The sequence below is a fragment of the Nymphalis io genome, chromosome 8, assembly GCF_905147045.1.
Source record: "Nymphalis io chromosome 8, ilAglIoxx1.1, whole genome shotgun sequence".
Taxonomy (NCBI): Eukaryota; Metazoa; Arthropoda; class Insecta; order Lepidoptera; family Nymphalidae; genus Nymphalis; species Nymphalis io.
In genome coordinates this window covers 13,710,601-13,734,471 of record NC_065895.1, presented here as the reverse complement: position 1 = coordinate 13,734,471, position 23,871 = coordinate 13,710,601, and the positions used below count along the sequence as shown (strand labels likewise).

Below are 23,871 nucleotides of genomic sequence, written 5' to 3'. Positions count from 1 at the left end.
CGAAACCGCGAGTGAAAACTAGTTATTAATATGTTTCCTTATTTTAAATATAATAAATGTAGACAAGTTAATTGGTTTAATGATGATACTAATTAAAAGACAGAGAAACTAATAAACATAGTTTCTCTGTCTACGGCTCTAATCTGTATCTGTGCTCTAATCTGTCAGTCTGTACAGAAAACTGTCAAAAAAAACCGAAAATGCACATTACTGTTTAGTCTAAGTAATAAAATTAAATTTCGCAATTCATGATTAGATTTATTTACAAAAATGGAATCTCGACAAGAGTATGTGTCACAACTACGTGATTTTATTAATGAAGTTGATACAGAAGTTACCATAATACTTCAAAATTTGCAGTGGGATAAAGATAAATTAAAACAGGTTTGTTATTATTATTATAAAAGTTTTATAAGAATATAACCAACTAAAAATAAACGAGGCATATAACGTAATGTTGCAATGAATAGAACATCCCGTTTCTAACCGCAATAATGCCTAAAATTTGATTTTTCTGCGTATTTTACATATGTTACTTTCCATTATATAGATACATTATGAAAAATTACACTTACTAGAATTAGTAATGTACATATGTCCAAAATTAATAAAAGTTATATGATTCGTTTTTTTTTTGTTTTATTATTTTTACTTCTGTTTTTTTCAATAAAAACATTGAAAAACTGAATATGCAGAAAGACTAATAGTAACTGATTATTATTTTCAACTGTAATATCTAGACACGCGGTAGGCCAAGTCAAGCCAAGTAAAAGTATTTTTATTTCATTGATTGTTTAAATATTTTTTTTAACATTTTGTAACCTTCATTTCAAGGCAGATTCATTGGTTGCATGCAAATATGATACAAACCATAGAGTATCACTAAAAAAACAAAAGGAGCATGAGGAGCAATGTTATCGGAAATCTCAAGGATATCAGCCAAATGATGTCTTTTTGCCCGAGGCTTTGGAATCAAATGCTAAAACTATTGTAAAATTTAGTAAGTTATTTCAATTAATCTTTAATTTAGACTGTTGTTAAACATAATGGAATGTTTTTAATCCATAATCACTTAAAAATATATCACTTAATAATAAATTTTTAATTTGTAGAATATTTTCTATTTAAATATTTTGTCTTTTATAAGCAGAACATATTAAGTCCTGCAACATTACAACTATTACTACTTGAATAAAAAAAAACTCACTTAATAATCCTACAATCTTATTTTCAGCTTCAGATCAAATACAACAGATAATAGATTCGGCATCTAAAAATGATCCATTGTTTAAAAAAGGTGAGGCACTTATGTGTATATGTAATTTGGCACTTATGTATAACAATTAATATTTTTTTTATATATCCCAAAGGGAACATAATTACTTAACAGTTTTTTTTTTAATACTTACAGTATTTAGCAGTTTGAAAACATTCTTACCATAATGTATCCTTTTTAAATAAGACAACATACTAAAATTTATTATTATCATGTCTTAAAAATATGTTAGAAATATTTTTCAGAGAAACAATGTTAATAATAATTTGTTAATTGTCTTATTAGATTACATTCAAAATTATAAATGTAATTTAATTATAATGTAAGCTTAACTCGTCAACTAAGGTAATGGAAGTTTAGTGTCTCAACCACTGACATTGGATCGCATTGCAACAACGTACACAACGGATGAAAGAAGAGCCATTCACGATGCTGTCGTTAACACCATGCCATCATTTCACGATCTCTCCGATCTGGCTCTACCCAGGTACATCTCTTATTGAATTATATCATATATATATATATATATATATTTAATTTGTCATTTGATGTTTATAAAAAGGTTCTGACCTACCAAAGTTAATACAACCTACTAGCACAAGATATAAAAGCCGTGCTCCAAATGATTTTGTTTATTTACAAAGCATCTAAAGCTTACATTGAAAAATTATTAATATGTGGTAGGTGTGTGTTCATGTGGTGTGCATAGGTGTGGCGTTATAATAAGTGGTAAAGATGAGTAACACTTTAATCTGTTATAATAATTGATATCAATAGTTCTGGTCCATCGGAGAGCAAGCAAAAGTCTCGCCTGGAGGTGCTGGCCGAGCTGCGGGACATGCGGCGCCGGCGAGCGCGCTACCGCGTGTCCGTGCCTGCCAAGAACTACTCCTACACACTTAGAGAACTGATCGCCACGCAAGTATGTACTATTACTTATAAAATGGCATTTTCGCTCTTATAACATCGCATATATTACTATTTTTGATACAAATGTATTTTAAAGTACATAACCTAACGCAGTGGCGTAGCTAGGTGGACAAGGGCCCCGGAGCATAAGGAAAGAATCGGGCCCTCATCCCCTCTTTTCGCGTAGCTTGAACTTATAGTGGCCTTCAAAATTGTAGATAGGAACAAGAATAGGAAACAGTGAGCTCAACTTATCCCTAGTAAGCTAACTCCATACGTCTCTCTATTAGAGTTAGAATCTTTATGTGTTTAATAGAAGAAAATGGGAATAAATAAACAACGACGCACATGACAATATTTATTTATTTTTTCTTTTTTCTTTTATGCTCCTCTCTTTTCAAAGCTAAGGTTAGAGGGCCTCCTGAGCCCCAGGGCCCTGGTGCACTGCACCATCTGGCCCTACAATAGCTACGCCACTAACCTAACGTAAATTTATAGTACAAATCGTTAACGATACTAACACGTCTACTTTAAAATGACTAAATTAAAAGAAGAGATATAAAATTTTATTAGAATAATGTGTACTGTTTATGTTAACAGATGGAGTTGTACACAGGTTCAAATACAGAAATTAAAATTGAGAAAAGCGATCAAAAAACAAATAACAAACTACGGAATGATACTCACGGTCATGAAGACAAATACGCACGAAACATCGATAAGTATACGCGAGGAAATTTGAGAGAAAGTGGCAAAGATCGGGAGCACTGTGTACGAGATAGTAAAGATAAGTCCAGTAACAAGGACCGCAGGTGTTCTGAAGTTAGAAGCGAACGAGATCGTTCATCATATTCAAAAGAGAGAGACACAAGATGCGGTAGATATGATGATAGAAAAAGATGGGAAAGACATGACAATTCCCATAGTGAAGACCGTTACTATAGTTCAAAGGACAGAGCTAGACGAAGAGATAGCCACAGGGACCGACAACATAGAGATAGAAAAGATGACCATAGAAGAGATGAGAGAACTAAGCAGAGGCGATGTTATGATTACGATAACCGCTATGAGAAACTGGGAAAACACACTTCTAAAGACAAAAGTAGACATAAAGAAATCAGGTAGAGGTGTTCCTATGAATGTTACCATAAGTGTATAAAGTAATAAAAGTTTTTTTTTTTCTACTATAAGATTTGTTTTTATTACTGCCTGGTACCTTTTAAAAATGGCTTGCCTTAAAGAATGATATATAAACTAAAGCATCCAGTTCACTGTCTTAACACCTCAATATCTTTTAGGACTATGCCCAATTAGTTTATAAAAGTAGAAATTGTCTATGGGATTATTTTAATATCTATGATAACACTCGGCAATACATCAGATTGATAATTTGATATGTGTGAATAGGGTCTTAAATATGCCGAGTTTAAATTTTAGAAATATTGTGCTCAATCTATAAATGCATTGTTAATTATCAGTAGTAAAAAAAATATGTATTCATTTTTTTTAAATAAATAAATATCCTACGGATTGTCGATTTAAATCTGAAGCACCATGGAAAGCTTTTATATAACAAATGAACCTAAATCATATCCCATATTGACTCTGGACGTGGATCGTCGTTCTTGTGTTAATGGTAACTAATTATAAACAAATTACGTAATAAAACTATTATTATTTAGTTGAATTCGCACTCATACTAAACAAAATTAAATGTTCCGACTAACGGTATCAACATTAAGAATCATATTCTCAGAACGTCAAGTTAACGAACTGCGACCGAGTGCTCAAATTACGATATTGTGATAATATGAGTTTTATAAAATTCATGATTAGTGGCGACGAAGCGAGACACCCAGAGTGCAGACTGAGCGGTGCGTAAAACGTAGCGGTTATATATTCTTTGCAGCGTGGTATCCGCAATGCACTTTGTTTACAAGTCGTAGTTTCTCATTTTATTCGAACTAGGCGATATAAACTGAAGTATTATTTAAACACCAGTTTCCGCCCGCGACATCCGAAGATCACAAACTATACTTATTTTTGTACTATATATATACTATATATAATGGTAATTTCGGATTTTCGATTAGTTATGGTGTCACTACTCTGTTGCAGCGGCTATCAAAATATGAGGCATGACAAGTTAATGATTTGCGTACTAGATTTGTAAAAACTAATGACCAACCAATCGCATACTAAACTTCCTAACTAACATATTTAATTTAATTTTTTTTTATAAAATAGTAAGGCGGACGAGCATATGGGCCACCTGATGGTAAGTGGTCACCAACGCCCATAGACATTGGCATTGTAAGAAATGTTAACCATCGCTTACATCACCAATGCGCCACCAACCTTGGGAACTAAGATGTTATGTCCCTTGTGCCTGTAATTACTCTGGCTCACTCACCCTTAAAACGGGAACACAACAATACCAAGTATTGCTGTTTTGCGGTAGAATATCTGATGAGTGGGTGGTACCTATCCAGACGAGCTTGCCTTTAATTACTAATTAAACGCAAGTTCATTTTATCAGACACATGTTTCATAAGCTATCAATATAAAACCTACAAAACAGTAACACTTTTTTAAATAATTTATAGTAAGTAACCTAATCAGCTAATATAAACACTTTAGCTAATTTGTACACATTATCCGTTAACTTTTATGAATCAAATAATCGCCCAATCTTATAATTAAAAAAGGTTATTGTATTGTCTGTTTTAATACTAAAAATATCATGGTAGTTTATTTGGAACATGACTATGATTTCATAAAGCATAGATAACAAAACGAATTTTAGAACATTTAAATAAACGATAGCTTTGAATGAATGATTTTTTTATAGCCAGTATCACTCGGGGTAACAAGAATTCTAACGATACCCAAACAGCCAGCTATACTAAAATCTGTTCAGGCATTTAAAATTATTCTTGCAATAAATAAACTGATATACAATGAGTAAATATAGGTAGGCACATACATGAACCCTGAAAACATAACACTCCTTTTGAGGCAGTCTTGTAACGATATAAGCTTAACATTCGAATTAACTAAAGTACATTGACTCTTTCATTACAAACGAATAGTAAATTGTGACAATTATCAGCTGTTTATGCATTAGTGACTGTACGTAGAGTGAACGTGTTTACGGAATGAAAAATGTCTACAGCTTCTATTGCTCGTAAATACGGCTCACAGTGGGTCTGCAACTGCGATACGGGTGTCAATTAATATCGAGTTATAGTGTAAGTGAAATAAAACACTATATTCAATTACAGCTTATTGATACTAGCAAGAATATATTTTGCGGTCAAGTAGCGTAGATACACGTCAGAAAAGAGAGAAATTTTTTTTTTACATCGGCACACGATTTATTTATTTTTGTTAATAAATAATTTAAAAATGGTATTGTTGATAGACTTTTGTTCCTTTGATTCTACGACGTGGTGTTTTATATATTAAAAACTTTAAAAGGTATTTTCTTGTTTCGAAATAATGCTACTTGTAAACTTAACCGGGAGTATAAGCCAGCAACCAACAACGGAAGTAAGTATACAATATAATGACGTTAACGAGGATCCAGTCGTTGACAACGACCATCACCATTTTAAATAACATTTAATTGATTGCGGACTATATAGCAAAAATATATTTCCTTAAATTATTTTTTTATTAATCACATGTCCCAAGTAAAGACGAAAGCACAGAAACATATTTCATATTCAAATTAGTAATAAGTAGTTACTTAGAATGAATAATTCTTGTTGACACGCACGATTCATAGCATTCAGTTATGTGGGTTTCACTCATCAACATAAGCAATTAATTTTAATTAGGCATTTTAATAAACAGTTGACTATCACCGACTTTGCCCATGAAAATAATATCTTATCATATTACCATCATTCGGTTGCTCTTAAACCATTTAATTCGTCAGCACTTAATTATTATATTAGATTTTTAGCACACTACATGAAAAATAATTACAAACGAAAGCAAAAAGAAACCTCGAAGATATAAATTTAACTTTATAATATTTACAAAAGTTGCTTATGTTAAGGATTCGTATCAAACTATAAACAAGTTACTTATTAAATAAATTAAATTCTTAGTAAGAAATACTTCTACATACAGATACGAAGAAATCCTAGACAAGGTACAAGTTTTTAATCTTAACAGCGCGATTATGTAAATTATAAAGTAAAATTAACATAAAATAAAGGAATCCACAACAAAACCGTTTATCTCACATTTTTGCTTACTTAATGTTTATTGTGAAATACGCGTCCAATTAGTTAGGTAATTATTTTAATATACGAGTATGTGGCAAATACACTCCTAAAGATAGTTTGTAACAAATATTACTAGAAGTTCTAGCATGTGTCTTTTTAAATCTAATTAAAAACATCTAATTAGTATTATAACAAGATAAAGCATTTCGGTAATAATATGTTGTTATTTTTGACACTTTTTATTCGACACATACAATTTTATGGTAGGTAACAACCGCCGAGCTGTTATGATCAAGGTGGCATTAGGAACTATTCAATGGGAAATAACAGTAAGCTATCGAGTGTGGATTCATTTGACTGGTCTCAGTAAGTCCTTTGGTAGGTTACAATCGTGATTGTAAGAACTTGACGATGGAGGTTGTGGTGGTTGAAGTACTTCTTTATACTAACCACAAGCGTAGTATGTTTTTAAGCTAAAATTTATTTAAGACTATCTAAGATACATATATTAATAAGTATCTAATTGTGTACAACTGTACATTGTTAAAATTATATATCGAAGAAAAGCAATTTTTTATCAAAAGTTCATCTGTTGTTCATTATACTTGGGTAAGTAATTAAACTAGATTCGCACAGGTGCAGCTCTGATACGCGGGCGTAATGAGAATGCAACGAGTTGCTACGAAGGCGCCGGCGCTTGCACTTGCCGCATCGCACTAATCAATTTCCTTTATTTAGCCGGAAATCGGTAAGCAAAGTGTCCTTTGTGTTTCAAACAATAGTCGCATCGCTAATGTTTTGAAATATAATAAAGTACCTCTGTAAACAATTTCTATAACTTACAGTTTTATACAAAATACTCTCTAAGATGAGAATTTGATCAGCTTGTTAAAACAAATACAGATACTACACGTACTTGAGCACTTTTATTAAGTTTCTTATATGTGACTGAATTCTAGCGCTGCGTACAGACTCCGGGCTTCTACTCTTCAGATTAATAATCTTCGACAGAAACACCCAATAACTTTTTTGTAACCCGACCTGGGGCTTGTACCTACGACCTCGAGAACTGCGGCCTTGCGGCCGGCGACCAAAGAGCCAGTCCCGCTTACAATAAGCTACGATAAAAAGCAAAACGTACTTAATCAAATTTCGTCTGTTTTTTAATTGTTTCTAGTAGAGATAGAAATAAATAAACAAAACATCTTGCTTAAGGCGAGATTCAATTGCTTTTAGTTTTACATTCAGATAAGAAATTTCATAATAAATGGATATAAATTTGCTTTAGATTTAACAGCGCACAAGGCGCGTGATGTGTCACTTTTTACTCTCAGATCGTTAGAATCGAGAGCCAGCGCAGGTGGGTGAGATTTATCGAGTCAGGTTGTTATTTTAACGATTATTATCCATAATGAGTGTCATCAATCCCATTGATCTATGAATGAACTTAGAATTTATTAAAGAAAACGGTATTTTTATTCTGATTTATTTATTCATAATAAATAAGGACTAATTAGTCCATTTTATGATTTTTTCTAGGTTGGGAGGTGATGATAAACAGTACCTGATGGCTAGTGGTCGACTACGTCCACAGGCACTGGTATTGCAAGCCTCGCGCACACGCACACATAGATAATGCGTCGTGCAGGTGTCGGAGATGTATATCTCTTGTGCCGGAAGAAATGACTTCGAGAACGGATTGGTATTACAATTATTCAATTTTGTTTATATTATTTTATATATCAATTATTTTTTTTAATTAAATCCATTTTTTTTTAAATACAGATACTACACGTGGTGTACCCTACGCAATGAATCATCTCGACTCGTATAATCTGTGGTACTTAGTGTGGTAATTTCACGGCCCGCAGACTCTAATGATAGTTTTTTATATTATTTTTTCGCCCTAATAATCGTATCAGGCATCAGGTCCATATAATAGTATTGTACAGGATACGATGTCGTTAAGACTATAGATAAATTATATACTGTTTCGTATAAATATTTAAGAAACAAAGATTTCGTTAGCTTTGCTTGGTTGCTAATTTGTTCTATCTATACTTTTCGTGTTCGCACTATATTGAATCTCAAAATAATAAATTATTTAATCTAAATTTTACACATTGTACTATGATGTTTCGAGGATGGTGGTGGTGGTCTTTGGTGGTGCGGCGCGTAAATATGTTGCTGTTAATAATATCGTTTGTTGATGTTAATCAGAATTTTATTCGTCTTATGGCCGTTATCAATTTATTGTATAATCTTTTCTTTAATTGAATCATAAAACTACTATTATACTATACTATTTGCGCAAATTCTCCATCCATGTCCTATTTCTTATGATATCTTTGATCTAATATTATAAAAAACGGAATTAGTGTATCAAATTTTAAATATGAATATTGGCAAAACTTACAGCGAAAACTCCCTAATTTCAATACGGGGAATGTAAAAGGACTTAAAAATTCTGCGACGTTACGTCCATGGACGCAAGAAAAACGGCCGACGCACGCGCATGGCCGCTGCGCGCCCTCACCACTGCGGGGTCAACTTAAAATATAAGCTAGGAGCTTCTTCAACACGCAAAAATATTCACGTATAAACATTTGTACGCGTTGTTATATTAAGCATACTAATAATAAAAGTAGGTTTAAAAATAATTATTTTATTATATTTTTAAATTTAAAACACACGAAGGTATTCAAAAAAATAAGTGGACTGTAAATGTCGATTTAGACATTTTTTGACTCTTCTGTGGTCTGTTGTCATTGAAAAAAAAAATTAGACAGAAATCGTGTAGATTAATGTTATAAATTATTGAAAATTTAATCTCCTCGACTAATGACAACAACAAAAGCCTGCTGCCGGGGTCCGATGCGCTTCGTAGCGCACCGCGGGCCGCGCGTCGACACACGACGGTCGGCACTGTTAGTCGGCACTCGGCAGTTTGTCCGCGATCTCCTCCACTTACGATCGTGTTCGCATAGATTCACGCTAGTGTCAACGTTTTCAGGAACGCAAAAATTTGCTTTCGTGTGTTTAAATGTGATTTACTTTTAGTGATGTGTTTGGTGGAAATTTGAAGGATTTTTTTAAAAGAGGTATATTTTAATTAAATATTTTAGTAACATATTAATTAGTGTTGATATAATAACAATTTATTTTGTTACTGTATTTTAAACATATTCATGTTTTTCAGATTGTGTACATATTATTATTATAATATTATTATATTTATTTACTTTTTAATAAAATAAGAAATCTTAACAAATATTACATGTTCACAGCACATTATTATTAAAATAAGACTCAAAAATTAACTTATAAATTGTAATTTTTGTTTGCCGTGACGTAAACTTTTTGATAGTTACGGCTGTGAAAATTAAAAATAAGTAGGCAAACCAAACCAATATCTATGAAATGAACACATGATAGAAAATTTATCACAAGTTTATTAGTTTTATTTTCTTTGAAGTAGATCTTTATAAGTTGTTTGAAATACATTCATCTTATAGATCGTTTAAACGAGAGCTAGGGAAAGTGGCGATGCGCCTGCACAGCACTGGGCACGACTTCGTTATACGCCACGATAGTTAAACGCTATCATTTTTTGTTCATCAATTATGTATTTTCACCGTTGTCTACTCACGACACTCGTTTGGTATACTAATGAATGTATTGATATACATTCTATTTTAAACAGATAATTTCGTCTAAGCCACAGAACAATTTGATTGGTACATCTTTATAAAGCATGTTTATATGTTTAAATTATAATTTTATGGGATCTACATAGTGTTATGTGATATACCTAAATGGCATATACTAATTCCAGGTGGGGTATTGCTTATTAACATAGTCACTTAGCCATGCAACGATGAACTTCCAATTAAGTTGGGCGAGGTCACATGAAATTAAAGCTTTGCGTGTTTGATTGAAGTAAATACATACTTTGGCCACTTATAAACGATTTAGCGTGTGTTTAGTTCACACGCTGATTACTCTTTCTTTAATAATTGTTTTTGTGCAAGCTCGTCTGGGTAGGTATCACCCACTCATCAGATATTCTACCGCAAAACAGCAGTACTTGTTATTGTAGTGTTCCGGTTTGAAGGGCGAGTGAGCCAGTGTAATTACAGGCGCAAGGGACATAACATCTTGGTTCCCAAGGTTGGTGGCGTATTGGAAAGCCATAGTTAACATTTCTTACCACTTACCATCAGGTGGCCCTTATACCACACCACCCACCTATACCATATAAAAAAAATAATTTAAGAAATCATCCCTAAACAAGATTTATGTCATTTTCGTAGTAGTCGCTTGTCATAAAACGAATATGAGTTAACTAAAAAAACGACTAAAGATTAGAAAGAGAAGATGAAAAAAGAACGAATATAGTTTTAGTTATTGTTTTCGTTACAGATATTGAATCTGATTACATTTTTCAAAAAAAAAATGTTTGGAGTATGAAGCGTGAAGTTAGTTTGGTATCATTTCGTTTTCTTTAATTTTCATGTAGGATATAGCAAAATACAAATTACAATTACAGAAATTATTTGAATATTTAGTTGATGTGTAAAACTATATGAGATTTATATAAAAAAGGCGATAACTTGAATGTATGTAACTACTAACTCAATGCTATAATTGTTAATCTTGATTGAATTGTTAGTCTTGATGTTTAAACATAAAAATATACATATAACTACAAATATTTGCGTCATATGTTTTTCAATAAGTAAAACTAATTCATTAACACATTCTTGGATCCCACGGATGGTATAACGTTCGGTTATGCTATTTTGAAACCTTCCATAAAGAATACGACACGGTTACGAGGCACGCAAGTTGTGGGAATCACTTATAAATTTTTTAACCTTTTATGTTAAGAGGATAATTTTATTGTTATTATTTAAAATCAAAGAGCTGTCATTGTATGTTTATTATTTAGTGAAAATGTCTTCTTATGATTTGATTTTAATGTTTTTTTAATATAAAATTTATTATACAATTTAAATTTATAGATATAAAAAATATTTTGTAGACTATTATCAATCAAAATAGATAAAGTTTTTTAAAAAGCTCATTAAACCCAAGGCTCACTAAGTTAGAGTTGCTTAATTTAATCTTGCTCGTTTGAAATTCAAGTGCACGATATCCACGGCTGTCACACAACGACGCTACGTAAAGAAGAAATATGCACCAAGAAGACAAATATTTAAATGTCTTGGCAAGCACTAAGATTTATAATGAATCATGTTAATTAGCATATAATTACTTACTATTTAATCTTGTGGTACAATTGTTTAATTCAGATGCGATCTCTTGAAAATCTGTTAAGCTTTTTTTGAGTTCAGATCGAGAGATACGACTGCAAACAAAGAATCTGAGAACGTGCAGATTTAAAACATTGTCTTCGTTTCAATTTGTATTTGTTTAATTGTAACGAGGGCATGGTTAAATTAAATCCTTTTAATAGATATGCGTCTTTGCAACTCTCTTGTTAGTCCAGCGAGTAACCTAAAAATAAAATAGATTAAGACTGAAGAAGAGAGTGGTGTTCTTTCTAATGTACTCTTATTAATATTGCCGACTTTATCAGAGCTAGGTGGTAGCCCGTCTGGGTGGGTATTACTCTTCAGATATTGTACCGTTAAACAGCAATACATAGTATTGTTGCTTTCTGGTTTGAAGGATAATGGCCCAAGGTTAGTGGCACATTGTCGATGTAAGGAATAGTTAATATTTCTTACATCGACAATGTCTATGGCGGTGGTAATTACTTAACATCAGGTGGCCATAACACCATTTGCCCATCCGCCAACCTATAACATAAAAAAGCTTGAACTTAAATATATGTATATAAAATATAAAGAGTAACTCCAAAACTTAAAAGTTATTTTTGTAAGTAACACACCGGTTTTACACAGTAGCCTAAACCTAATCAAAATATCTCCTAATAGTGATCCATTTCACTTAAGCGGCTTTTTATCTTAGATTCGTCACGCTGTGACATCTGTTAATGCGGCAGATGGTGAATATTGTACATTAGAGAAACGGTAGCTGCGCAAAAAAATGGCAATTACTAACACCGAGTAACCTTTTTCTCGATTTTAATTAAAAGCTGGGTTACCGTTCGAATACTTTTCACTAAGCGTGACAATGTCAATTTTCATTTTATTTTTATACTTTAACCGGTAAAAGATTAATAAATGTAACTTGATCTATAAAAAGATAACCAACTGTAAAGGAGAACTTGGTTAACTTTTTTTATAGCTTTTTAAATATTAGCAAGAGTTATAATAATGTATCCGATACAAGTATTATAAATCAAAGGTAAATAGGAAGCCAGTTAGTATTATCATATTTTGTTTATGTTTGGAATACCATTCATCTTCTTGTAACTTTAAATTATCGGTAGCCTGTAAATGTCCCACTGCAGTGCTAAGGCCTCCTCTCCCATTTTGGGAAGAAGGTTTGGAGCTTATTCCACCACACCGCTACAATGCCAGTTGGTGAATACACATTTTCCAGTATTTCAGTTAAACTATACATAAACTTTAAATTAGATTTTACGGAAATACACATTGATATAGCACGTGAAATATTAATATTTGAACACAAATTAATGTTCAGGCGACTGCATTTTTTTGTAAAACTGTGTTTTACATGGGTCAATTTACAATGGGGCTAAAATCGACTTGATTCTTCAAATGCATAATAAAATACGTTTGCTGCTACAATTATCTAATTTATTTTATTTATTGCCGCACTACAATACCACTCGCGTCGGATTATTGATATAAACGAATTATCTATAATTCTTTTTTTAAATTTATAGTTTCGTCACTTTCCATATTTTTGTAACTTATTTTTTTGTTGACTTTCAGAGTTCTCGATCAATAATTAAAATGACTCGGACAGCATTGCAAATACTTATTATGAAAATACATTATGGGAAAAGTCGTGTATTATGAAGTCGTTAGCCACTTATCGGCGAAAGTATATTCAATATCTAAAGCTATATTTTAAATTCAAGCGATTATCGCGCGTTGAAATCTTATGTATCACTCGTCTTTCTAAGACTGGATATGGATCAAAATTTTCTTACTGGCATAAAGATAAACACATAACGATTTCTTAAACAAAAACATTTCTTGAAATAAAAATATTAAGCATGTTTACTAATTACTTTCTCTTCGAGTCGACATATATTATAATGTTAATTATAACGTACTCTTTTCCCTTGTCAAAAAACTCGCTCGTGGATCACATCCTGTTTTTTTAATAATTTCTACGAAAGTTATTTATTTAAAAAGTGACCTTCAGCTCAAGCGATAAGGTATAATTTTGAAGAACCGAGAATAATTTCGGTATAATATTTAAAAATCACACACCCTTCTCAACGGACGCGTTAGAAAACCGTTGATTGTATCTGTGACGGCAGTCGGAGTAATTATTTTTTTATCTTGAAATTTTGGGTTCCTAACGACGCGGCGGAGTGAGAAGGTAACGGTTTTTAATGTTTAAATGCAACAATATTAATTTCCAAATATATAACGAAAATGTTTTGTTTAATGCAATTTCCAAAAAAAGTAAGCCAAATGTAAAAAGTAACACCTAGGGTGGGATACATTTTAATTGTAAGCCCTAATTAAGCGTATGATAACTCAGTGATGCTTGTCGGGTTCGAACACAATCAATTTTCAGTTCCTCAAGTCCCTTAGCCACTAAATCACTTAATCATTCTTTAAAGAAAAACTAAAACAGCAAAAGGTTCTAAAGGTTCAATTCATTGCTACCACTGACGTTATAAAACAAAATTCTAATAAAAATACCGACTGACTTGAGAGCAAAAAAACGATTCATATAATACGTCATCTGTATTGATAGTTTGTTCTCGGGAAGACGCGTTCACACCATTGATCGTTTTGACGTTGTACAAGAAGGTTCATCATATATTCTTGACTGGCCTAATAATAGAATATGTTTGTTATTTAATATTTAGGAGTGGTGCACTGTACTTTATAAAACTACAAGAAAAAGGCTTTGTCATACTTGTAAGACGTTACCTACCAACGAAAATACTTTTGTTGGTAGGTAAGTTTCCCGCCAATATACAAGTTATTATAGTTGAAACGCTTTAGGCTTTATATAGTTGATGGTATTAGTGAATGTGCTTAACACCCGATAAACCTTAACTTCTTACATCATCCTGGGTCGAGATCGAGAACTGTTATAAACTACACGGCTTAATTAATTTTTATATTCAGTGAATTATATATTTTTAGTAGTTTTTAAATTTTGCGTACATCTTAGGTTATTTCTTTTTACAAACACTTTTTATTAAAACGTTCAAATGACGCAGTCAAGCCTTTACAGCCAATGTCTTGAATGTTATGTTGTAAGGTTTAGTTCATAATTTCGGTTAGCTTTACATTAAATTTGCCCATCGAAACGCTATCCATTAGTTCATTTTTCATTTCACCGTGTTGAGTAAACAATGGCGCGTGGTCAGAGGGGAACAATACGCAATCGTCTATGGTAATTTGCGCGGTGCTCGGTAGCGTGCGCGGGCGCAGACGAACAATGCCGTGTCTGACAATTGCGCGTAAATTGCCATTGAATGGGATACCAATAAAAACATATAGAAATGGTTTTCGATAAAAACTTATTGTAGCAATTAAGTAGATAATGATGTTTTATTTTTAACCGAGTGACGAGTGACAGCAAAGTGTGGTGAATCCATTCGTAACAGATTACAAACACGATTACGTTGTTTTTCATGTAACTCGCTGGGATTCAAGGAAAACTACTAAGTAAATTCGGATAAGATCAGATTTCTATAATTAGTAAATTTGCCCTAAATTGCTCAATAGTGACGCGTGTTGCGATGAAGCTTATACTAATTTTTTATTAGTTTTACATATTTTACACGAGAGATAGAGAGAGACAGAGATAGCTTTTTTATGGTTTTTATATTTCTAAAAACATAGATATCTAAAATCGTAGGCGCCGCCTAATCTTATCAGCTATGGAACACGCTGTATTCATTGGTCGTTTTTTATATTATATTGATGTCATGAATACATTATTCGAAAGCAATTTAGGAAATGGCAACATTAAAGTGTCAAAGCTTAATTTTGCATAATCAATACATAACATTAGAAAATTATACATAATCTTCTATTTATTTAATTTATTATAGTTTATTTATACAGGGGTCATTTGAAATATTAACAGATTATCATAAAATAAACATTCTGAAATAGAAAATTTTATTATTATGAGAGTCCACGGAACAAGCTTTATGCTCGTATAGATAATACTAAAGCTAATGAAATATGACGATCCATTCGATTATTTGTCGAGTGGAGTAACGTTTACAACCCGATATAAATATTGTAACTATCGCGTTATTACGACACGCTTGAATCGAAACAGTTCAAGTTAGAAGCGAATTTTATTTAGTTAACTATTTCTGATACACTTCATTTTTATTAATTTTTTATTAGCAGAATTGTGTATATATAGGTATATGATATATCTAAAAGTATACAATGCACTGTTAGAAGTATTACATTTGTTCAATTATCAGTGATCTTTTTCTTCTTTAAAAATATACAACCAAGACCTAACTGTGCGATTTAAGAAGTTATGTATCTCTAGTGACAGTGATTGCACATGCTCACTCTGTTTGATGGTAGAATAATTAGTGAACGTGTGGTATCCAAAGAAACGAGCCTAAAATTTTGTTATATTCATGTTCTTTAGTAAGTTTTTTTAGTCAAGTGATATATGTTTGTTTATGTTAACTTCGTGACTAAAATAAACGTAACATAAAATTCGTTAAATATTTTATATCCATATATATTAATCCCTATATTAGAAATACAGTTTATAAATAGTACATTGTATTTATACCGAAGTTCCTGTAAATTGTACCACAATTTGTGAGTAATTTATTGTGCACCAGTTCAAGAGCATGTTACGAGGTCGCTCCCCCACCGAGGGGAGCCGCTTCAAATTTTGATGGACTTCGACAATAGACTTTGATCGCGTTTCATATCAATAATGCGATATGGAGCGAGATGAGCGCCACAGCGCACACCGGGCCTCATTCGTTTTGTCCTATCGTAAAGATTCGTTAAAAGCATTGTCATACCTTTACCTTGCCTACTACTGTTTCCTTTTTTATTTCGGCTATAACAATAGCATAAAAATATTTACTTTTTATAACAAAGAATAACAAAATAGCAATGGGTTTTATAACATGTATGTTTTTATTTATTTTTAATTTTTTTTTAATTTTTTAGTTTATAAACAATAACTATAATTATTCATGTATGTAAAAGTTTGCTCTACCATTAACGCTTAAAATACTTATATGCTCGAACGACTTGTATTTCATTATTATACTTTTTATAATAATATATGCGATCAAAATGCAAAATGATTTATAATCGTCTGACATCTAATTATTTTGTTTTTACTATCTATCTTCATTATACGGCTGCAGTTTGTTAAATATATTAATTACTTATTAAAACATCGAAATAAAATGACAATAATCAAGCATGAAGCCGAAATTAAAATTTACTATCAAACTAAATCTTGGAAATAATAAAGTACTTAAATTGATAAAAATGTATGTTTATGGTGAGGTAATGTATTATTGTTCCGTAATATGAGCAAACATTATCATTCGAATCTCTCCCATCGTCACCTCTACAACGTTACTTGATACCGCGATGTTGGCAATTTATTTGCAACAAATCTCTTCACGTGTTAAGCTGAATAATATAGTCGTTAAACACTCCAGCCGACTGTCTCGACTCTATTGTTGTTTGATTTATACTTTGCTACTTTATGAATTAACATTTTATATTTCAAAGGGTTTCATATTCAAACAAGTTTCAAATGCTCCCCTAATTTATAAATTCTGTATTTATTGTTGGCTAACAATTATTTTTTAAACTTCACTTTTCGCTTGACTTGAATTTAAAATTTAATAACAATAGTCAACTTAGATTATAACGAATTAGTAACGTAACATAACAGGAATTAGAATATATTACAAAATTAAATCAGGAAAGAAACGTCTATTCAATTATTGTGCAATTTTTTTCCGAACCTTTTTTCTAATTTTTTTTTGTTAAATATTCTGTTTTTTGTACCGATAGGTGTTAAATGGTAAGTAAATATATGTTAGCGTCATATTCGGAGATATAGCTTGTTTAATTATTATAGATTGTCATACAAATAATTGCCGTATTCATTCGCTTGCAAGCGGAACATGAAATGAAAAAAAACCTGCTCTTAATTTATAATTGCGTTAAAGATAAACCACATTACTATAAAGCAAGAAGTTTTAAATCACTTTAATGTCTTTACATTTGTATAGATACATATTTTGTCCATTTTAGATAAAACGGTTATTCAAATGCCGTTAGCTGAATGGTGTATAATAAATAGCCTTGAAGCTTGCTCGCTGCTTACTCTAATGAGTAAGAGGATGTTCTAACTAATGTTAATTATTGGCTTACATTACTAAACTCAAGGACTTGAAATTTATACTATTCAGCGATTAATCTGTATGTCTTAATTACTAACCAGGAAATTATTTGTTAATGTCTATTTAATGAATTAAGGGAAGAAGTATACATATCGAATACTTAATTACAGTGGTTTAGACGTAATTTTTTATCAGTTCAGTGTTGCCAAAATAAAATAGCTTTTCATAATGGGCAACTGTGCACTTTAACAGCCGGCACAATAATTATACATTTTACAATTACATTAACAATTATACATAGGCTAAAATAGTTATAATAACATAAGCTTTCACTTTAAGATTTAGGTTTTGAACAAATAATTATTAAATAGGTAGGTATACCTACCGAAGCGTTAGTGATAACAAACGTGTTGTGACAAGGAATATACATTCAAAAGAACTAGTCTTTATCTTCAATGAGTCGTTGAACTCGAAACCACTTAATTATATGTAATTTTGTCACATTATGGGACTTCAAAATAAAAATATCAATATTCAATTACTTAAAGAAAGTTTTGAAGTATCAGTTGACATTAAACAGAAACTACTTCGTATCGCAGGTCCAACTAAAATTTGAAGACAATATTTCAAGCAACTCGCTGATTTGTTATTTTATAATATCCACTTTTAAAAATAAAAATAACAAAATATAATTGCGAATAGTATATCAAGAACAACATCAAGAAACCCAACCCAAGGAATCGGTATATAGGCGGGCAACATTACTATATATATACTATATATATATAGTTTACATTTTATAATATATCAATAATATCCCAAGAGGTCAGGATCCAACTTGTGACTTTTTTTTTTTTACTATTAATAGGCCAGCGTTTGACCGTTGACTTGCCTGATGTTAAGCATCGACACGGTCTAAGATGTAGCACGCTTGCCTATAAGAAACCTGTTTACTCTGGATTTGAAGACACCAACATTGTACCTATCGGGAAATACGGACTCGGGCAAAGCATTCCAATTGTTTCTTATATTAATGAATAGTAATTATAAGTAGTAGCGCTTTAACAAAACGCAAGCCACGTGTATATGAAAAAATGTAAGTGTGATGAGTTGTAAAGAATAGAAAGCTATTTAAATACAGTTTTGTAACGTGACAAATCTTACATAACTTGTAGTCGAGCATTACAGATTTGCTTTTTGTTCGAATTTCTACTTTTGCTCATCGAATGTGTTTATAATCAGCGAATCTACAGTAAGGCGTCATCTCACGATTCTTACTGTAGTTATCAGTGGTTGTAGTGACGATAATGTGTTTTCACAACGGATGAAACGATCTTACAAATTGTTCACACTTGATATTATTATATACAGTACTGTTAACTGATGGAAATTGTTATACTAATAATAATTACAGCTTATTACATAATTTGTTACATTTTATAGTAAATTTACTTACTTTTTACTTTATATAACGATAAACTTAAAAAGTTATTTTGAACAAAATCGTTACAGCTGTTTCCGAGATACACAATATATATATAAATTTTATATCTATATAAATATATTTCTAAAAATCTATCTATTTATTAAAATAAATAAACAAGAGAATAGAAAAAGAAATCTTCGAAACATGCAAATGAATACGTGATTTCCTCTATTAAAGTTTACGATATACTACTATATTTAATTTGTAGATTTTATAAGAAGTTTTAAGATTTATAAGAAGACGCTTTGTATGTCACCTGTAGTGGATCATTCTTCTAATGAACTTAAAAAACAAAACTAATTCCACATTAGATAATATCATAAAGTCTATACGTGTGTATTTTACAGTAATTACAAGAATAAATACTATAGACGTGATGCAATAAACAAACATTAGATTGTTTTTATGAAAAAAACTTTATAAAAACTTGACACGGGACAAATTGCTCGCAGAGTGCACGGCCTAGGTGTGCCGTAATGGGTAACGAGTGTCGCTTGACAGCCACCATAACAGGCGTATCAAGTTTGTGCTCCTGTCGTAATGGGATGTTCTGGCCACTCCCACCCCGCGCTTTATATAAAAACAACGCTGTTATCCTGTTAACAAGCTTTAAATGTACGTCTAATTTAATTTACTGAACTATCTTAAAGCCTGTATCCAAAAGGCAAGCCAAATTAATATGCAAAGTTGGTAAGAAAAGTGTCGGTTCGGTTAAACAGATGTTTAATGAGATAATTGCCTCTAGAAGTCAATATTGCTCGTGTTCTCTTCATATGCGGATATGTCTTGTTGGGGATAAAAAAGGCATAAAACCGGTGGGAATTTTCTAAATGTCACGAAATTGTCTAATATAGTACACATGCACATGCACACTAGTCTTTTTAGTAGCGTTAAGTTATACAAAATAAATAAAAGCTACAATTAAGTATCTAACATAGTAGTAATTTAAGTGATTCGTTATTACGGAAAATAAATATTGTAACTTGCTTAGATCATAGTTTTCTTAAAATTAAAAACACCTTATGGTCCTACGGGGCATAAGGAGTATCGTTACGCCTAGGGCTCAGGTATAGGTACCGTGGGAGCTCTTTAACAATGGCTTGTTTCACGCTCAAGAGCTGCGGCCCTTGCCCTCCTGCACCTGCGCGCTGGTCACGCTCAGCTGCGCCAGCGCGGATACTATAACCTCTGAATCATAACCAGCAATACTTCCTTAATTATTGTATAAAAAATAAACAATATCTCAGCCTTCATGAAGTATCATATAATAAACGGATACGATCGAAATACTACTTTATAATATTAAGTAGATACAATTTCCAAAAGTTGTATTAGTTACTGAAAGATTTTACAGACCAGGCGAATCATAATTAAAACAATAAAAACATATACTTATATTAATTGGTGTCATAATGTCTTCATTTTCCCACTGAACGTGATGAGGGAGTTCTTGATTGACAGGTGCTATAAGTTAGTGCAAAGCAATAACTCATAAACCAATGAAGTTATCTGTCAACTTCACAGCTCGTCTTACAGGAATAATAGCCGCCATGTGCATTCTAGATAACAGACAGGCTTAACTTTATTACACCGGTTAATATTGTAAAGGGTATAATTGTTTCGTAGATAATATTTTGTATGGAAAAACATCGTTAACTATATTAGCGAGTAAGTTATTTGTCCGTAAAAGATTTTGATGTTAATTGCATATTTAATCCACTATCTCGTTTAATCTACGGTTTAATTACAGACGATCGATTTCGAAACTTTTTATATTAACAATTTTATTTAAATTCAGACTGTGATGGAGATTAGATAATTGTGTGGGAAATATTATAATGACCGGTGCCTTATTCTCAGTCACTCTTATAGTCCTAAAAGTCCAGAGAGGTTAGATATATGACTAACGCCTTAAATTGCTTTTCATTATAAGTGATTATACAATTTAGATCATGTAATTTTCTTTAAACGTTTTATATATACATATTTATAATTATATATATCTTTGAAGCATTATAATCTCAGTTATAAAACTATTATCTAGGTTGAATGAGGCTAGAAATATTGATATGTTTTTTACTTACATTGTAACCCCAAGCAGGCCCTGATAACCATTGGTCAAAAAACTAGCGCAAATTGCAGCACAGTCCATTATTAGAACTTTAATAACATATATTATATATAGTGCTATAATCAAAATCAAGAAATCAGTAATTGATTACCGATAGAAATCGATCCAAGCGATAAAAACAAAACGTTTATATTAATTATTGCACAAATAGAGGAACTACTCGTAATTTGGTAAATACGATTACTGATTAACGATAACCATTTGGATTTATATATTATCCTTAGCTTCTTACAGCTGAGATTATATAAGATTATATTAGTAGACCTCCTGACCAAATGACGGTCACAGTGCGAGTGAGTAAATTCAAAAACTATAATACGAATAGGTATGCACAGTATCACGGCACCACATTCTCATGGTATTCCAAAACGACCGGAGAGGTATTAGGTGCTGAATGGGTTTCAGTGCTTTCTGATGTTTGGATGTATATCATTATCAACTCACTCACCCGGGGTTGCGACTGAGAAATTTCTTAACAAATCCTTTGGGATTAGAACTCACTCGAAACTAGATTAACGACACAGAATAGTCACAACGAGAACATAACGAACCTGAAGATAAATTATTCGGCTTTATCAGTATCTCAACAACGCAAATGTTGACTAAGTTAGTCGTAATGATTAAAGAAATGATGTATTTAAATTAATGATAATGATCATAAGTTAATTCTGCAAATATTTTGATACGGATGTACCGTCTATGATTCGTACAAAACTTTTATTAAAATAATAATAGAGTTTAAGTATTTAATTATAGCTTCGTAAATTAAATAATATTTCAGATTACCTATTGTCATTTTTTATTTTATAATAAACGGGTATATATGTTTGAGATTTTTTTTCTTTTTATTTTTGTAATTATTTATTATTTATATTATTATTGTTATATTTATATTATATATATATTTCATAGTATGCACTTTGTTGTAACTGCTAAATGGCGCTGCAGCGCGTCGACTTCCAAACCGTTCACCATATGTATTGGCTATAGTTATACATACGCAAGCAAGACGCAACGTCTGTTAAATTTTGCGAGTATATTAAAATATATAATTACAATTTGCTTCCTTAAAAATTTTCACTCGTAGTACCATTTTTTTATTTACGTCATTTTAAAAGGTTAGTAGTATTTACTTTAAATATCAATAAGTGTGTAGTTTCTATATTGAATACAGAAATTTGTTATTGAAATTTGCATGAGTGACTCGCTAAATTCGTAAGAGCATTTTCTGTGTACTTGAGTTTTTCATTGATATTCCTTTAAATAAATGAAAAATCAAACTACAACTTTATTCAATACAATCACTCATTCAATTTCGAATTGTCATTTTATAAAATTCAAATATATTTAAAGTTATTAATTTAAATGCATCGTATTCGAAAAATGATCAATGCGATTATGTATTTTTAAAATTCCAAATCGTGTTTTTTATGCTTGTGATGTGTCATTCGGAACTGTAAAGAAAATGATAAAAAATATAAATCCAAACTAAGTAATACATTTTAAAACAAAACGATAAATAGTTTTATAGCTCTATATGGTTCACTTGGAAATAACCTCTAATAATTTCTTAAACATGTCGCAAATATAAATTCATTTGGAAATACAAAGATTGTCGAGAGACATCATTGAAATAAAAATTGCAACTTTCTTTTTTTTCTTACTACTGAGTTTTGTTGTTTTGTTGTTACTAACTGAACAGTTTTATCAAAATTCTGTCTCCGTTTCTGAAAAAGGACTAAAAAGAATTATTTAAATATTTTCACAGAAACAGACAACAAAAAATTAATTTGAATAATAAATAATTAAATTATGCAACTAATAAATTCAAAGATTTTATTTGCGAGCCGTTAATTTGACTATATACCTATTATTTTTTACTGTCTTAGGCTGTTTCCTCGCGTCTTAATAAACATCTAAAAGTACGTCTTTAGTTCACCATAAATTTGAAAGCGGATAACAGATAGTGTAATAATATATTCATCGTTATCTTATGATCGGACTAACAAACCAAACCTTGTAATTGCGATCTTTTTAACTTTATGAATTATGCATTGACTTTGTGTCTAATTAAATTCCAGCAGACGCAACTCATGTATAAGGGGCTGTTTACATTTAGTCGCTAATATTATTCGTGTCTCATGATACTGTTAGATTTAAGTAAAATATTTTAAGCTGAGTAGAGCTATGAATCCCGTATAAAAGTAACCGTTCAAAAAATGCCACCGCTGGGCTAGTAGACCAGAGGCTTTTCTCAAGGGGAAGGATTAAAACTTATTCTATTACGTTGTTTCAGCACAAATAAACACGTCGTAA

At 31.4% G+C, this 23,871-nt stretch overlaps 2 protein-coding genes across 2 annotated transcripts in view; both read left to right on the top strand.

Moving 5' to 3' along the window:
* The first annotated feature begins 191 nt into the window (after positions 1-191).
* Positions 192-3,353, top strand: LOC126770149 (U11/U12 small nuclear ribonucleoprotein 48 kDa protein-like). The gene is made up of 6 exons (XM_050489337.1): positions 192-384; positions 835-1,000; positions 1,235-1,297; positions 1,622-1,763; positions 2,054-2,198; positions 2,786-3,353. The coding sequence occupies exons 1-6, from the start codon at positions 271-273 to the stop codon at positions 3,308-3,310; spliced, it is 1,155 nt and encodes a 384-aa protein (XP_050345294.1). The 5' UTR covers positions 192-270; the 3' UTR covers positions 3,311-3,353.
* Positions 3,354-9,362: 6,009 nt separating this feature from the next.
* LOC126769974 (uncharacterized) overlaps positions 9,363-23,871 on the top strand; it is a 59,625-nt gene continuing 45,116 nt past the window's right edge. Inside the window, exon 1 of the mRNA XM_050489046.1 lies at positions 9,363-9,524. The gene's annotated coding sequence lies outside the window, so the exon portion shown is untranslated. The remainder of the gene's footprint in view (positions 9,525-23,871) is intronic.

What these genes read in the sequence shown, in the direction of transcription:
- LOC126770149 (XM_050489337.1), top strand. Translation starts at nt 271, where the DNA reads ATGGAATCTCGACAAGAGTATGTGTCACAACTACGTGATTTTATTAAT. An exon ending in TGATCCATTGTTTAAAAAAG is followed by an intron (nt 1,298 to 1,621) that starts GTGAGGCACTTA and finishes TCGTCAACTAAG; the next exon opens with GTAATGGAAGTTTAGTGTCT. An exon ending in TCCGATCTGGCTCTACCCAG is followed by an intron (nt 1,764 to 2,053) that starts GTACATCTCTTA and finishes TGATATCAATAG; the next exon opens with TTCTGGTCCATCGGAGAGCA.